At 43.2% G+C, this 18,127-nt stretch overlaps 1 protein-coding gene across 1 annotated transcript; it reads right to left on the reverse strand.

Annotated features, from left to right (window-relative positions):
• Positions 1–221: 221 nt before the first annotated feature.
• On the reverse strand, positions 222–2,614 carry ADRA2A (adrenoceptor alpha 2A). Its single transcript, XM_074233715.1, has one exon. It carries the CDS (start codon positions 1,628–1,630, stop codon positions 314–316), a length of 1,317 nt encoding a protein of 438 aa, XP_074089816.1. The 5' UTR covers positions 1,631–2,614; the 3' UTR covers positions 222–313.
• Positions 2,615–18,127: the final 15,513 nt, after the last annotated feature.

Raw genomic sequence — 18,127 nt, forward strand, 5'->3', positions numbered from 1 at the left:
TGGGTTGGCCATAGGTCTCTGTACACAGAACCAGGCGCCTGGGCCAGTCCGTCCACAGTATCACCTTTCGCCCGCTCGAGTCCATCGGTCTGTGGCTCTTGCCCTGGGTCGGAGCGTTCTCCTCTGTCTGGTCTCCAGTCCAAGGGCTGAGACAGGGCTTTGTCCCTCAAAGCAGGAGTGCCTCCCAGCTCACCGGTGATCCCTGGGGTGGGAAGAGACAGCAAAGAGGCCAAGGCTGGGAAGGGCCGGGGACACTGCAGGGAGCGAGTGAGGAGAGCAGGGGAGTGGAGGCGTGTGGGGCAGCGGCTCCACTTCACACGATGCGCTTCCTGTCCACCCGGCAGAGGATTTTCTTGAAGGCCCGGCGGAAGTCGTGGTTGAAGATGGTGTAGATGACCGGGTTGAGCGAGCTGTTGCAGTAACCAAACCAGAAGAAAAACTTGAAGAGGGTGCGCGGGATGGAGCAGCAGACTGCGGTGAGCGTGTAGGTGAAGAAGAAGGGAAACCAGCAGACCACAAAGACCCCGATCACCACGGCCAGCACAAAGGTGAAGCGCTTCTCGCGGTTCTGGCGCCCTCGCCAGCGAGACGCCTTGGCCCCCCGCTCTTCCTCCGTGCCCCTCCGGGGCAGGCTGTCCCCGGGCTTCACCTGGCTCATTTTGGTCTTGCTCTTGCCCCGGGGGGCCCGTTCCCCTTTGCGGAGGCCAGAGGGGCCCGGCGTCTGCTCCGGGTTCTCCGAGGAGGAGCTCTCCTCCAAGTCCAGCCCGTTCACCTCCCGCTCGGCCGGCACGGGCTCTCCGGCCCCGTTGAGCTTGGCGGGCAGGGGCCGGCCCTCCCCGTCCCCTCGGTCCGGCAGCCCGTTGGGCCGGCGCTCCGCAGCCCCGCCGCCCTCGCTGCGCCGGCCGGGCGGCACCCGGGTGCGACGCTTGGCGATCTGGTAGATGCGCACGTACACCAGGATCATGATGAGGCACGGGGCGAAGAAGGAGCCGATGCTGGAGGAGACCACGTACCACTTCTGGTCGTTGATCTGGCACAGGGGCTCCACCTGCTCGCCGCCGCCCTTCTTCTCGATGGAGATGAGGGGTGGGAAGGAGATGACGGCCGAGATGACCCACACCGTGAAGATGATGGCCTTGATGCGCCGGGGTGTCCGCTTCAGGTTGTACTCGATCGCTTGCGTGATGGACCAGTAGCGGTCCAGGCTGATAGCGCACAGGTGCACGATGCTAGACGTGCAGAAGAGGACGTCCAGCGCCAGGTAGATCTCACACCACACCTTGCCGAAGTACCAGTACCCCATCACCTCGTTGGCCAGCGAGAAAGGGATGACCAGCGTGGCCACGAGGATGTCAGCCGAGGCCAGAGACACCAAGAACAGGTTCTGGGGCGCCTTGAGGGCGCGACTGGTGAACACCGCGATGATGACCAGCACGTTGCCGAACACCGTGAGCAGCATGAGCAGCCCGGCCAGGCTGACCAGGGTCAGGGTCACCTGCAGTGAATAAGGGGTCTGCCGGGACCCCCCGCCCGGCACGGTTCCGTTTAGGCTTCCATTGCCTGAGTCCGGCTCAAGGGACCCCATAGGGGCAAAACTCCCCTCCGCCAGCGGGTGCTCCTGGTGTAACATGAAAACGAGCTCCTCCTCCCCTCCGCTCAGTCCCAACTCTGTCCTCCTTTCTCCTCCGGGATGTCAGTTCTCGTCCCCTTCCCCACCCCCACCCCGAAAAGGCTCTCGGTGGCTCACATGGGGCGCTGCTCTTTGGGGGAGGGGATCAAGGAAGGCGAAGAGTGGGGAAAGAGAGGAGGGAATTGGGAGCAGCGCTATGAACACAACTAGCAGCCCATGGCCTCAGGCCTCCTCTCAGCCTGCGGCAGCCCCCACCTGACGGTGGGCTCGGTCTCCTAGTGGCTTCTCCCTTTTTCTCTCTCCCTCCCTACTCAGTAAATGCAAGTTTTATTTCCAAACGCAGGGCCAAGCAGGGCAAGAAATCCTGATTCTCCAGGAGGAAAGAGATGATGAGGGGAGAAAAGGAGGAAAAATCTGCGCCCTCTTTAAACGGAAGGGTGACAGACAACAAATGTATGGTTCTTTACTTCAGATCTGGAGTGGAAAGCAAGTCTGTCTTACCGTGGTGAAGGCTGCTCAATAGGAACCCCGCCCCCCTCTCAGCTCTCAGAAAAGGGGCCTGGGGGCTCCGGTGGTGCCAGGAGGATTGGGAGTTGAAGGAGGAGAGACAAGTGATGCTTTGCTTCCTAAAACCCCTTAGGCAGTTAGTTACTGGACTTCTCTTCTCCCTCCCAGGACAGCGATACACGGAAGGGCCGAGGTAGCTTCTCTTCAGACCCCGCCTGGAGATCTCCAAACTTGAGCGCCCCACTGCTTTCTACAGATGGGCCTTGAAGACGCCCCAGGGGCGCTGAGAACAGGGCACGGGGCACGGGAAGACAGAAGAGATCCTTTTCCTCAGACTGCCCGTTGAAGAAAAGCTCTCCTTTGTTAGCTGGGCGCCGGGGCGCTGCCTAGTCCAGACGCCAAGGCTGGTTGGACAGCACCCCAGCCCGAGTCTCAAGCTGGACGCTGAGCCGGCCTCGATGGGAGCGGGGCGAGCCGGCCCGAGGCGGGGAGGAGGGGGTAATTCAGGCCGGGCGTCCAAGGAGCCGGGGCCGCGGCGCGCCTCTCCGCGTCTCCAACAGAACCAGAACCGATGCTGTTGTCTTCCCGCACCGTGGACTGGTTTTATAGCCCCGGGATCAAGCCGGCGTTGCCGAGCAGCCAGCGTCAGTCCCCACGTGGGAACCCGACCCTCCTCCGCCCCCTCCCCGCCCCACTCCCTCCCCTCTCCGAGGCTCTTCTCTCGTCTCTCTTCTCCCTCAATCCCTCCCTCCTCCCTCCCTCCTTCCTCTCTCTCTCTCTCTCTCTCTCTCTCTCTCTCTCTCTCTCTCTCTCTCTCTCTCTCTCTCTCTCTCCTCTCTCACTTTCCTACTGTACCCTGCCTTACCCACACCAGCTTTCTAGCTGCCAAGACTCGACCCCACCTTCAGGATCACCCCACCCGCCGCACCCCTGCACCCAGGACCTTCGGAGAGCTCTTCGGGGGGAGGGGGAGGGAGGGGAGGGATGAAAAAGTGGAGGTGAAGAGAGACAGGAAGCAGGGCTGGATCTCCTGGTGCCACTAACTTTGAGTACACACAGGTGGCCAAGGCGCGGAGAAGACTTAGGTCCGGGAGGAGAATGAAGTCGAGGCCCGTTCCAGCCCTTCTCCAGGTCTCCTGTTCCGCCTCGCAGCACTGGGCAATACCCCAAGTGGCCAGCTTCTCCATTATTCACGCACCGGAGATCTCCATCAGTCAGAGGAGGGGGAAACGCCCCTCTCAGCGTGAGCGGGACCAGCATCTGCAGCCCCAGGAGGCAACAAGAGGGCAGGTTAAGGAAGCCAGCCAGTCCAGTTTGGCAGTTGAAGCAGGGCTCTCCATTTTTCTTCCGCCCTTGTACCCTCTAAAAAGGGAGGGCATCTTCAGGTCATCTCCACCTAAGCTGGACCAGGCTGGGTCCAATCCAACTGGGTGCTGGATGCTGGGCGAGGTCTGAAGGTCCGAGATCTCAGTCTCTGCTCTGCCTACCTGCCTAGAAAAGGGGGTGGGGTGGGAAGGAGGGGAGAGAAAGAGCTGGTAGAAGCTGCGAAAACTGGTCAGGGTTTGGGGGGGATTGTGCCGCCCTGAGTGAGCCGGGAAGGGGTCTCGGAGACCTTGGAATTACTGAGAAATCTGCGCTTTCACCTACAGAGCGAGGGCGCACTGACACCTGCTGGCGGCTCGCGGTCAGTGCTGAAGAGCGTCCAGGTTTCTGGAAGGACCCAAGACTACCAACATGATCATCCCAGCACTTTTCTTTAGGTCGCTTTCTACCTTCAGTGAGGACGATACTGCCTAAAGAAAAAGGGGTTTCCGTTTTTAAATAACATAGGACGGGGGTGGTTAGGTGCCGTAGTGGATAGAGCACGGGCCCTGGAGTCAGGAGTACCTGAGTTCAAATTCAGCCTCAGACACTTAATAATTACCTAGTTGTATGGCCTTGGGCAAGCCACTTAACCCCACTGCCTTGCAAAAAAAATAGCATGCTATTTCAAAAACACTCAAAATTCCCAAGTTATAAATCCATGTCTTTTTTCCCCCTTTTTTATTTATCCCCAATAGGGAGTTATTTATATATAAATAAATATCATAAAAGACAAAGGATATCCTAACTTAGGGTCACTTTAGCTTAGGGTTCAAGAGGATGCCGTGATGGAAATAGCCCTAGATTCGCAAAATTGGGGGTTACTTCCAATATGATGACTTGACCAATTCACAAACATTATTTATAGAGTATCTATTATGTATCAGGCACTGAAGCAAGGTATTAACAGTCAATAATCATTTATTATACACTTATGTTATAACTAGCACTGTGCTGGCCAGCACCTAGGAACACAAAGAAAAAATGGAAATTTGTCCCTACCCTCAAAAATTTATAGTCTGCACTTCGTGGTGGGAAATTATTAAAGGGGGGGGAAGAACTTTTCAATCAGAGTTAAATGTCATCAGAAATGTCACATTAGCTCCTGCTTACATTGAGAGATCTACATTGTTCAAATGAATATACTGCCTCAATTTAAGGCATCAGAGATATGAGATGCCAGCAGGAAAGAATTGTTAGAAATGTAGAAATATTCATCTTATTTTAAATTAAACTAAGGGCAGATTCTGAAGTCTTCTAATCTGAAGTACCAGACGAGAGACTTGAAAACATCTGTCCAGCATGTTTTGAATGGTATTCTGTCTAAAGATTAGATTTTGAATTAAGTATGAATATCTGAATATCACTTCCCATGCAGTCTAGAGTTGTTACTCATTTTCCCCTCTAGATCCTCCTCCTTCTCTCTAACTTCCCTAATACCGTCAAAGGCACCACCATCTTCACAAGGCCCCCTGATTCACTAGCTGTCTTGATTTTTGAGACTATTTATCATCTTCTATATCCAATCAGTTGGCAAAACCTATCAATATCACCTTTGCAACATCTCTCCGATAGGCCCCCTTCTCCTCTGACAGACCTTTATCACCTCAGGCTTAGACTATTGCAGTAGCCTACTGGTAGGTCTGCCTGCTTCATGTCTTTCCACTCCAATCCATCATTTATGCAGTTATCAACATTATTTTCCTAAAGTTCAGACCTTAACTTTGTCATGGCTTCTACTTCACACACTATAGTAGCTTCCTAGAGCCTCTAGTATCAGATACAAAAACCCTTTGATCTACAATGGCTATCATAACCTATCCCCCCACACACACATATACCTTTCCAGTCTTATTATACCTAACATTTTACCACACATCCCTCAATCCAGTGGCACTGGCCTTCTTGCTGTTCCATGAATAAGACACTCCAGCTCTCAGGTCTGAACGTTTTGTCTGACTGTAGAATACTCTGGGATACTTTCCTTCTTCATCACCTGGCTTCCCTAGTTTCTTTCAAATCCCAACTAAAATCCCATTTTCTATGGAAAGTCTTTCCCATCCCTTCTTGAATCTAGCACCTTCCCTCCTTTAATTATTTCCAGCATAATGTTGGTAGGTAATATTTATTATGCTCATTGTCTCCTCCATTAGTTTCTGAGCTCCTTGAGAATAAGGACTATTGGGGCAGCTAGGTGGCCCAGTGGATAGAGCACCAGCCCTGGAGTCAGGAGTACCTGAGTTCAAATCTGACCTCAGACACTTAGTAATTACCCAGCTGTGTGGTCTTGGGCAAGCCGTTTAACCCCATTTGCCTTGCAAAAAAAAAAAAAGAGAGAGAATAAGGACTATCTTTTGCCTTTTTTTTTGTATCCCCAATACTTTGGACAGTGCCTTTCATACAGTAGGTATTAATACTTACTGACTGATTATAATAGAAGCCAGGAGCAACCTGTCTTTGCCCTCAATCATGTTTATAAATAATAACCACCTATTTGTCTATCATTGAATATTTTTCAAAATGCTTTCGTATGCATGATCTTATTTGACTCCTACTCCTTGTCATGCATTTATCTCAGACCACAGCATTTCCATTAGAACCATAAATTAGAATTCTTGTGTCCAGGTTTATACCACAAATCATCCCTGGTGCAATTGGCAGGAAACATAGGGGTCCCTACTCCTTGGGGAAAATGAAACCTTGAAACATCAGTTTAAGGCTGCTGCTAAGGTCAGTTCACAGCTGAGACATAAGGGTCCAGGGGAGGAGCACATACCAGCAGCCATCTGGTAGCTTTCTATTTTAACTAATTATTCTTACTAACCAGGTGCTAAGTGCTTTTAATTCTACAATGCTGAAGAACTACAAGTGCTGTAAATCTAATTTTGGTAAATCCAAAATGTAACATCCCTTAAACTCATTGCTCTGGGACAAAGTCCCTGTTGACCCATCCCAGTTATGCTTCTGATTTTCATCATCACCTACCACTTTCCCTGCTGGGATTGTATCCTGATAATGGTTTCAACATCCTTCTCTGGAGCACACACAGAGAACTGACAGGAGTGTTCAAGATCTCCCTCCCTCTATCATTTTCTGATTTTCAAGCTATTCTACTAATCTAGCCACAGGATGATAAAGCTTTGATTTACTTGTAAGGCTGATCAGATATAAGAAGCTAGGACATTTCTCTTGGCTGAACTGAAAAATCACAATGTTGCTTATCCACACAGAACTAGGAGAGTCACCAAGGGCACCCTATCACAAGCGTGAATTTGAGAAAAATCAAAGCCAGAGGCATATTTGGATTCCTTACCTTATTAAAATCTAAAGAGCAAGGCCTGGGAAATCTAAAGTCAATGCTTTACCACCCTGCCCTTACCCCTACCCAAGGCTTTGATTGATTAAAAAAAAAAAGAACACATTAGAAATGTACATCCAGTCCTCTCCCTTCTATCATTTCAGAGCCATAAAGGGAAATAAAAACAGTCAGGCTACACATGTTTGCCTTTTCCTAAAATTGTTACTGCTAGCTGATGCATATCCTTCAATAGCCCTGTTTCTCAAACAGTCAGCTGGCTTCTCATTAACTCACCTATTTAGAGCCCTTCTGTCTGCAGAAGAGTGGAGCAAGCATTCAAAGAGTTAGGAGCTCCAGAATGAATACTTCTCTTCTTATTATGTTTACCTTTAGGACCAAGACCCTGACTAGTTTGGTATGGAGTACAGAATCCATCAGCCTGAGAACTGTCAACAACCTGGTATGTCCTCTGAAAAGCTTTCATAGGTCTTCTTATCCCCTGATTCTAAATCAGAGATGGCTGTGCTGAATAGGAAAATATTCCCTGAAAAGACCCAGGTCAGCTTCTCAGGCCTGAAGATGAATGTTTGCTATTAAACAAAGACCATCAATTCTGTGGCTTCACTCCTTTTCTAAGGGCTGCTTGATATTTATCTTAAATGCATTAGGGAATCTGTTTTACAGTATCCACTGGAAAGAGGAAAACAAAAAAAAAACATGCTGAACTTCTGAATTCAAATCCCCTGCTCCTGATGGTTACTACCTATATGACGTTGGATAGGTCACCTAGCCTTCCTGGGCTTTAGTTTCTTCATCTGCAAAATCCAGGGGTTATATTAGATAGCCTCAAAGCATTTTCCTCTCTAAATCACTGATCCAATAACTTAAGACTTCTGTGGAGAAAACAGGAGCTGACCAATGCCTCTATAGATTTCTTCTCAAACCCAACCAAGGTTTTCCCAAAGAAAACTCCTGTCATAGAGTGATGTTCTTTTAATAAAGGGTTGGGAGCTCTCAAATGAGTACTGTACCATACATAACATCTACTCTCCTTTTCATGAGGCAGTTAGTAGCACAGTGGTTTGAGCCCTGAACCTAGAGTCAGGAAGACTTTAGTTCAAATCCAGCCTCAGATACTTAGAAGATGTATGTCAGCAGGCAAATCACCTAACCTCTTTTTGCCTCTGTTTCGTTAACTATGAAATGGGGTAAATAATAGTCTGTAGGATTATTATGAGTCTCAAATGAGATAATATTTGCAAAAATGTGTCTGGCACTTATAAATTCTTACTGCTTTCCCTTCTTCATGAGATGGAAAAAAAACAGTGAGTGATATGGAGAAGAGCTGGTAGTCTCAACACAGGTTGGAAAGTTCAAAGGATGAATAAGAGGTAAGGGGTAGAACTGACAAAATGCAATCCAGAATGCGTATTTCTCATATCCCAGATTTCTTCCTCACCATGCTGCCTTGTACAATGACAATGGGCAAAAGTCTGCCCATCACTTTGATAGATTTGGATACATTTCTCCATTTTTCACCTGATTATACTCAATCTGGACTTTTTTTTTTTTTTTTTGGTTTCTCCAGCATGCCCCCACATGGGGCCATTCCCACTTTTCATCTTACTCTGTGTTGTCTTTCTCTGTTAGACTGTAAGCTCCTTGAGGATAGGGCTTCCTTTTTTACATTTGTATCCTCAGAGTCAGACACATAGAAGGTAATATTGACTACTGAATCTGGAAGATTGAGTTCAAATCTGATCTCAAGGTATTTACTATCTATGTGTCCTTTGACAAGACACTTAATCTCTGCCTGCCTCAGGCTCTTCATCTGTAAAATGGAAAGTCTAAGCATCCACCTCCAGGTCTGTCATATAAATAAGATGAGATAATATTTGTAAAGTGCTTTGCAAACCTAAAAGAGCCATAAAAAAGCTAGCTATCATTATTGCTTCCATGTGGAGAAGAAATCGTAACACTATAGACCCTTTTCATATTGGTTTTTCCCTCTCCCCATGCTTCAATAGAATCATCAGAGATCCACTCTTCCATTCATTCAACAAACATTTATTTAGACATAATGTACTAAAGGGAATGGGTATGTGTCAAGTTTACATAAGGGGGAAAATAATTTAATCCAAACCTTGATTCAGAGGGAATATTAACAGGCTTTGTTAACAACACACATGAGGTAAGACATTATCTCTCTTCATCCCTGTAAACTGGGAAACTCAGTTTTTTCAATTGTAAACTAGAAAAGACCTACATCTACCTAATTCATAAGGTTGCTATAAGAATCAAAAGAGATAAGATGGGTGAAAGTGCTGGTATCCTGGTAGGGTCCAGAGGGGCAGCTAGGGGTACAGTGAATAGAGCACCAGTCCTTAGTCTCAGGAGGACCTGAGTTCAAGTTTGATCTCAGACACGCAAGCTTGATGAGCCTGGACAAGTTACTTAACCCTGATTGCCTCTCCAGTCATCCTGATTCATATCTAGTCACTGGACCCAGATGGCTCCAGAGGAGAAAGTGAAGTTGGTGACTTAGTACTGAATCTGCTCACTCAAATCCAATTCATGTCATGGCATCTCCTCCATCATCATCATCCCAATATGGAACTGCTTTTGTGGGAACTCTCTCCACCAACGCAGATGAATGACTTATTGAAATTTACAGTTCAAGAGAGTTGCCTAGGGACACTGAGACATTAGTTAAGTTCTTTACTGGTATATAGTTTGTTTAAATGGAGGGAAGATATGAAGGTCTCTAACTCCAACAGTAGCATTCTGTCCACTGACCTGGACTGCTTCCCCAAACTACTGTACAAATGGCTATCACTAAAATCTAACTCTTAAAGGCATTGAAAAGGTAAGACTGATCCAGAATGAGCTCCTAGATTTTTTTTCAGAACTGAGTTAATGTAATTGCCTCAGTCAGCAGTAATATTACTGCCTGTTCTTTTTTAATAGATTGACTAAAAAGGAGTGGGAGAGGAGGTTCTCTTGGGAGGGAGGAGTTTATCTAGTTGTAACTCTTAGATAGGTGGGTAATTTAGCAATAAAAGAAAGCTATTTAAAGGAAATAATGTTTGTTCTAGAATTACCACTGTGGCTCAGGTATTGCTACCTGTGAGGCAATACCAAAATGTACTTTGGCTACTCTCTCTTTTTACAAGAATAACTTGATTGGATTGGGGGAGGGGGTGGACAGCTACAGTTAATTGCTCATTTGTTTTTCAAAGGTTTGGCAGTCTGAACAAAACACACAAACCTATTACCTTTAGCTCCCAAACTACTAGGCAGTCCTTTTGAAACAGGAGTTTGATCCCAGGGGCAAGAAAATCACACACCCAAACATGAACATGTGGAATAGTATGTTCCCACAAATCGTTCATGCCATAGACACAGCTGGAACTGAAAACTTAACCAAGCTAGAAGCATCTGTCATTTCCCTGCATTTCTGACTCTACATAGGGAGAGGAAGGGAGGGGTGGGAAACCATTGCTTTTACTAAATTGTTACTTGGTTAATCCCAGACCTGTCCCCTTCTCTGTTAAAACTATTGTGTATTGTTACTGAAGATTAGTACAAGTCATAATGCCTATATTAGCTCCTGGAGACTATAATAAGGGGTGCCAAATTTATCATCCTCCCATCATAGTGTTTCATAATTATTCAGTTCTCCATTTGCAGATAAAATGGTGCTAAACTCACAAATAAAGATATCTTCCCCTCTTCTTTCCAACTTCTAACAATTATTGCTATATTCTTTCTCATATATTCTTAAATCTTATTGTTCATTTGTTTTTGTGCCACCTTTATTTTTTAACCTATCTCTTTCTCTCCCTTCTTTCCTAGCCCCTTTAAGTCATTCCTTGTAAAAAATAAAAAGGGGGTGCAGTTATGCAAAAACAGACAACTCATCAACTGTACCATACAATACATCTACTCTCCTCTTGTCTAGAAGTCTAAGCAATATTTTTTTAGGTTTTTTTTTTTGCAAGGCAAATGGGGTTAAGTGGCTTGCCCAAGGCCACACAGCTAGGTAATTATTAAGTGTCTGAGACCAGATTTGAACCCAAGTACTACTGACTCCAGGGCCAGTGCTTTATCCACTGAGCCACCTAGCTGCCCCTAAGCAATGTTTTATACTCACAACATCATACCTCTGCAAAGAACAAAGGAAGCAAAGAAGGAAGAAGGAAGGAAGAAGGAAGGAAGGAAGGAAGGAAGGAAGGAAGGAAGGAAGGAAGGAAGGAAGGAAGGAAGGAAGGAAGGAAGGAAGGAAGGAAGGAAGGAGAGGAAGGAAGGAGAGGAAGGGAGGGGGGAGGAAGGGAGGGGGAGGAAGGGGGGAAGGGAGGGGGGAAAGGAAAAAAGGGAGGGAGGGAGAATCTCTAATTGCCCTTCAAACATAACCAACTGGATATCCTGCAGATATCTTAAACTCAACATGTCCAAAAATGAGTTCATTATCTTTCCCTCTACTTATCTTTCTCTTCCCTATTACTATATAGGGTAACACCATCCTCTCAGTCTCTCAAACTAATGGTCATCCTCAACTCCTCTCTATCTCTCACCCCTCTCTCCATATCCAATCTGTTAGCAAGACCTGCCTATTTCACCTTGCAACATCTCTCAAATTTGTCCCCTTCTCTCCTCTGACAGTGCTACCATTTTGATGCTGACCTTCAGTTTTGCTTGGACTATTGCAGTAACCTGATGGTGGATCTATTTGCCTCAGGTCTCTCACCACTCCAATCCACAAATCATCACTAAAGTGATTTTCCTAAAGCCCAAGTCTGATCATGTCACCCTCCCACTCAAATAACCTAGTTGCCCTTATCAGCTCCAGGATCAAATAGAAAAACCTCTCCTACTTTTTATTCTTCTTATACCTTCCAACCCATCTTGTACTCTTTGATCCATTGACATTGACCTTCCTTGTTGCATGAAGAAGAGATTCCATCTCTTTTTCACAGTATCTTTTGCCTGGAACACTCTTCAAGTTATATAGAAGATAAGTTAGAAATAATTAACAGAGGGGAGGTACTAGAATTAAGGGGGATTTTGGAAAGCCTTTTGAAGATAGAATTTTATTATTTGTTTTTACATTTCCCAATTAGATATATGTGTGTATAATTTAAGGTTAAGTATATAAATGACCAGAAAAAAATTACCCCTTGTTCAATATATAAAAGTATTTTCAAAAGTATGTCACAGACTTAAAGAGAAAAGAGGGAAAGCTTATGATATCCATCCACTTATTTCCCTATAACACAATGAAGCTTCCACAATCATCCTTCAACAACTGCAATATCCAAGATATAAAGGAATACACTGCATTACTTTGATCAAAGATGGACATAACAGCAAAGCTAAAGCTTCTAAAATATACATACCCTAGAAAGAAAGGAAGACAGAAGTAAAGGTGGCCTCTGGTGAGCACCACAGATCAAAAAAGGGAAACTATTCAACCCTAATTTTGTTTCTGTTACTCACAAAATGAAGGAATTAGATCAGATCATCTCTAAGATTTTCTCTATTAACATTCAAGGATTCTCTAGGAAAAAAAGAATGGCATCAAGTTCAAAAGAGCAGAATAATTGATATATAGAGAGTGAAAGTAAGTTTTTCCATATCTGGAATGCATTCCTTTTCCACCTCTACTTCTTAGACTCCAAATTCCCTATTAAGGTTCAGCTCATTTGTCACTTCCTATCATTCTGAATTTCCCAGTTGATAGCCCCCCAAATTACTTTGCACTGTTATGCAAGTAATTTTGCAATATCTTCCCCCTACCCCTGTAATATAAACTTCTTCATTTTTGTCTTTGTATTCCCAGCACTTAGCAGAGTGTCTAGCAAATAATGAATATTTAATTATTGGTTCCTGAATAAACAAATGAAGAGATCATCTAGAAACTCTAAAAAATTTTAAGCCTCCAGATTCTAATGAATTAAATTCCCAGGTACCAGAAGTATATTCAGATGTTATCTTCAAGTCACTATAGATAAGTTATTGCTGAAAATCATGATGAATTTAAAAAGTGCCAAATTGGAGGCTTATGTCTGTTGTTTGGAACTTCAAAAGTGGGGAAAGAAGGAATTCTGGATACCTCAGGTTTGTGAGCATGAACTAAATCCCTTCCAAAAATTGTAAATGATTGTTTTATTCCTTCACCAAGAACAAGTCTTAAACTAATTTTTTACTCTTGATAAGGATACTCAACTTTTTGTCAATCATTGACAAAAACAGAATCCTTTAGCCTCTTAACAATTCAGTTTCTCCAGTTGTCCAAACAGAAGAAAACCCAGTGGTAGAATCTTTATTGTCTGATGTAAGGAGACTTGGTTTTGGGGTCAGTCACTGAATTTGAATCTTATTTCTTCTACTTCCAGCCTGTGACTACCTAATCAATAAAATGTGTCAGTGGGTGAACTAGGTGATGCTAGGGTCCCTTTCAACTCCAAATTATGATCCTAAGCTTTGCCAACATCCTCTAAAAGGCTAGGATTGAGAACAAGACAAGGCTTGAGGATAGAGTCAAAAAACTCACCTAGAATTATTACCTTAACTATGTGATCTGACTAAATTATGGCTATATGATCCAATGTAGGTCATTAGCCCTCTGTGAGTCTCAGTTTCCTCACCCTTAAGATAAAAGGAATAAACTAGACTGTGGCTAAAGGGACAGTTCTGAAATTCTATGATTTCAAATTGATATTCTATTCTTCTTTATCAGCTGCTTGTTACTTAAAAGGAAGAGAAGTAGGAGGGGGAAGAGGATATAAAAGAAGAAAAGCAAAGCAAAGGAGAAAGTGAGAAGAAAGTTTGAGGGAAGATAATTAGAGTTACCAAGAAGAATGAGAGCATAACTCTGCTCTGGGGCAGAATTTTTCATGAGAGACCTGTTTCGCTTACTCCAGAAGTATCTAAGTAGTTAAAAAAAAAAAGACAAACACTAGAGCTTCAATATTCTCCTGAAGTAGTCACAAACCAGATACTAAGAGGCCATGTAAAGATATATGATATCTAAGGGATCGATGTGAGCTTGTAACAATCAGCACATTCATTTCCTGTTCATTCAATCTGTTTTTGAATGAAAAGGTGGAAAATTTATTAAACCCATATACCAGATAAAGAGATAAAGGTACGAAAAAATAAAGGGACATAGCCTGCTCCTAAGATGGAAGTAATGATGATGATTGTCCTTCTTTCTTGAAGAAAACCAATGACATCAGGGAGGTGCTTCCATGACAAGCAAGTGAAGTGGATTTGAGTGAGGGGGGCTGTACTAAATTAGCAGCTTCACTTTCTTCTCTGAAGCCATCTGGGTCCAATGACCAGACATGAATTAGTTTTTGTTTTTGTTTTTGCAAGGCAAGGGGGTTAAGTGACTTGCCCAAGGTCACAGTTAGGTGATTATTGAGTGTCTGAGGGCAAATTTGTACTCAGGTCCTCCTGACCAGTGCTGTATGTACTTCACCACCTAGCTGCCATTGACCAGATATGAATTAGGATAACTGGAAATGACCCTGGATGTGAGGAAATCAGGGTTAAATGACTTGTCCAAGGACACACAGCTAATTAAGTATCTGAGGTCAGATTTTAAACTCGGGTCCTCCTGACTCTGAGATGTTGCTCTATCCACTGTACCACCTAGTTGCCCCCTTGTAAAGAACTATATTCAAACAATAATTCAAGCAAGACAGGATAAATTCGAGAAAAATCTCAAAGGAAAGAATAAAATTAAGAGGTCTGGGAAAACCTTCTAACAGTAAACAGTATTTTAAATGAGGCAAGAAAGAAGTCAGGGGACTCATGAGGCAGAAATGAGAGAAATCTAACTATAGGGGTGAGAGAAAATGAATCCAAAGATTGAGTGTTTGGTATAAGCCAAGTGACAGAAACTTATTCTGAGCTCTGTCTTTGGTAGCTGTCTCCCGAATGGCTGAGTTCTGCCTATACCAGGTCATGATGCTTTTCAGTTTTAAAGAACCTAGGAATTTAGTTTTATTCTGACTAGGGATCCAGCTTATCATCAAATCTCATTTTGATCTCTCTGCTTGGCACCACCAAAGCTTAAACAGAGAGCTGAGCGAGGTAGAGAGGCAACAAGATGATGTATTTATGTTAATGGAAATTAAAATTCCTTTGCTGAGCCAAAAATCACCCAAGTTTCACAGTGGTTTTAGAATTATGATTTTCCAGGCTTATGAGAAACAATAGTTAATTAAGAAATGGCTTCTCATTCAATTCTAATGCTTCTGTTTTTATTATAGAGATCGATTAAAATAATAATTTTTAAATTTATTTAATTTTTAATGATTCCAAACATTTTTCTCAATTACATGCAGATAGTTATCAACATTTATCTCTTTGTAAACTTTTGAGTTCCATATATTTCTGCCACCCTCCCTTCCCACCCTCCTCCCAATGGCAGCAAACGATCTGATATAGATTGAACATAGTATGCTTTGCTCTGTATTCAGAATTCATAGATTTTTCCTCTGAATGTGGATGACATTTTTCCATAACAGATATCTCAGGATTTTCCTTGATCACTGAACTACTGAGGGAAGCTGCATCTATCATAGTTGATCTTCTCACAATGTTGCTGTTAACGTGTACATTGTTCTCTTGGTTCTGCTCACTTCATTCAGTATCAGTTCATGCAAGTCTTTCCAGGCTTTTCTGAAGTCAGACCACTTATGATTTCTGACAGAACAATAGTACTCCCTACCATTCATATACTATAGCTTGTTTAGCAATTCCTCAATTGATGGGCATCCCCTCAATCTCCAACTCTTTGCCACCACAAAAGAGTAGATATAAATATTTTTTGTACATGTAGGTCTTTTCCCCTTTTAGACCTAGAAGTGTTGATGGATCAAAGGGTATGCACAGTTTTTATTGCCCTTTGGGTATAGAATGAAAACAATTTCTTTGTGCTTCTAGTTAAAATATTTCAATAATGTGTGTAGTTGTAACCTGAGCTCCAAAATTCATTGATATGATCCTCTTTCTTCATTGATAGAGATGCATAAAGAGCAGTGCTAGGGAGATTGGGAGAGAAGAAAAGTTCCGTCTTTTCAGTTCCCTTGAATTCTTCTGGATTCCATCTTTGAAAAAGAAGATGGAAACTGTCAATTCCATTTCATATTGCTAAGAGAGAAAAAGACTCTAGAAAGAAGCTGATATTAAAGAAGCTAGCAATCTCCATCATGTTCCAGTTTGCTAATCTAGATACTTCAGTAAATTTCTCTTTGTTTAAGATCATGTTCTCTCTCTGTGTGTGACCCTCTGTCTCTGTCCCTGTCTCTATCTCTCTGTATCTTCTCTCTCTCTCTCTCTCTCTCTCTCTCTCTCTCTCTCTCTCTCTCTCTCTCTCTCTCTCAACTGTAATCATCACTTCGTTGAGTTGAACTATCTTGCTTTCAATGGGTTTTTCTCAATTTAATATGCATATTTATTACAGACTGGCATGTGGTTGGAAGTCAAATCTTGGATATAAAGCTTGGAAGTCCTCTTTTTCCTATTAAGAAATAACAATCAGGGGCAGCTAGATGGTGCAGTGGATAGAGCACCTGCTCAGGAGTACCTGAGTTCAAATCCGGCCTCAGACACACTTAATAATCTTGGGCAAGCCACTTAACCCTATTGCCTTGCAAAAAACCTTAAAAAAAAGAAATAGCAATCAGAAATTTAGCAGAAAACTACATCCCTTAGACTAATAATATTTAAGGAAACAGATATAATTCTAGCCTGGTACATCCTCTCCATGAGGAGAGTAGATTGACTGGCCATCAGTCCCAACATTCATCCATTTACATGTTTATAAGTTCTACAATTTTCTACTACCCTTTCTTACTTCCCCCCTCCCCATGGTAGTGAACAATCTGGTAAAAATCAGTTATGTACAATCATGTTTAACTTATTTCCATATTAGCCACACTGTAAAAGAGGAATTAGAACTAAGGGAAAACCAACAATGAGAAAGAAAAATGTTAAAAGTGAACATAGTATGCTTTGATCTGCATTCTGACTCCACAGTGTTTTGTTTAGTTTTGTTTTTCTGAATGTGGACATCATTTTCCATACAGGTCTCTCACGTTTGTCTTTGATGACTGAACTGTTGAGAGGAGGTCAATGATCCATTTCACAATGTTGTTGCTCCTGTATACAATTTCTCCTAGTTCTACTTACTTCATTCAGCTTCAATTTATGCAAGTCTTTTCAGACTTTTGTAAAGTCCGGTTACTCATGATTTCTTACAGAACAACAGTACTCTATAACATTTAAATACCATAACTCGTTAAGCCATTCCCCAACTGATAAGCATTCCCTCAATTTCCAATCCCTTGCCACTATAAAAGAACTGCTATAATATTTTTGGATATGTGGCTCTTTTCCTTTTTAATGACCTCTTTGGGATATAGACCTAGTAATGATATTGCTGGATAAAAGTGTATGCACAGTTTTATTGCCCTTTGAGCATAGTTCCAAATTGCACTCCAGAATGGTTGGATCAGTTCACAACTCCACCAACAAGTGCATCAGTGTCCAATTTTCTCACATCCTCTCCAACATTGATTCCTTCTTTATCATCTTAGCCAATCTGATAAGCATGAGGTGGTACCTCAGAGTTGTTTTAATTTGCATTTCTCTACTCAATAATGATTTGGGTCACTTTTTCTTGACTATTTATACTTTTAATTTCTTCATCTGAATAACTGCCTGTTTGTATCATTTGACCATTTGTCAATTGGAGAATGACTTCTATTCTTACAAATTTGACTCAGTTCTCTATATATTTTTTAGAAATTAGTCCTGTATCAGAAACACTAGTTGTGAAAATTGTTTCCTAGCTTTCTTTATTCCTTCTAATCTTGACTGCATTAGTTATTTTGTGCAAACCCTTTTTAATTTAATGTTTTTAACATCATCCATTTTGCAATTTATAATATTCTCTGCCTCTTGTTTGGTCATGAACTTCTCCCGTCTCCATAGATCCTACAGATTGACTATTTCTTGTTCTCTTAATTGGTCTATGGTATCAGCTATGTCTAAATCCAGTATCTTTAAGAAAAGGAGCCAAGTGCTTATTTCCCCTGACATCTTGAAATGAGGCTAAGCAGTTGGAATGAAGTATGAATTCATTCCAGTATTGGGATTTGGTCACCAGGTTTTTTCTGGTGAGCCAGACACCTGTTCAAAATTCTCTGCCACCTCAGTTCTCCAACCTCAGTGCCTCCATATTTGCAGTGACAAGTAATGGAAGTTGTGAAATCTAGTGTCATTGTCATTTCCCAGTCCCAGACCCCTGCCGACAA

This window comes from Macrotis lagotis, chromosome 4 (genome assembly GCF_037893015.1).
Source record: "Macrotis lagotis isolate mMagLag1 chromosome 4, bilby.v1.9.chrom.fasta, whole genome shotgun sequence".
Taxonomy (NCBI): domain Eukaryota; kingdom Metazoa; phylum Chordata; class Mammalia; order Peramelemorphia; family Peramelidae; genus Macrotis; species Macrotis lagotis.

What these genes read in the sequence shown, in the direction of transcription:
- ADRA2A (XM_074233715.1), bottom strand. Translation starts at nt 1,630, where the DNA reads ATGTTACACCAGGAGCACCCGCTGGCGGAGGGGAGTTTTGCCCCTATG.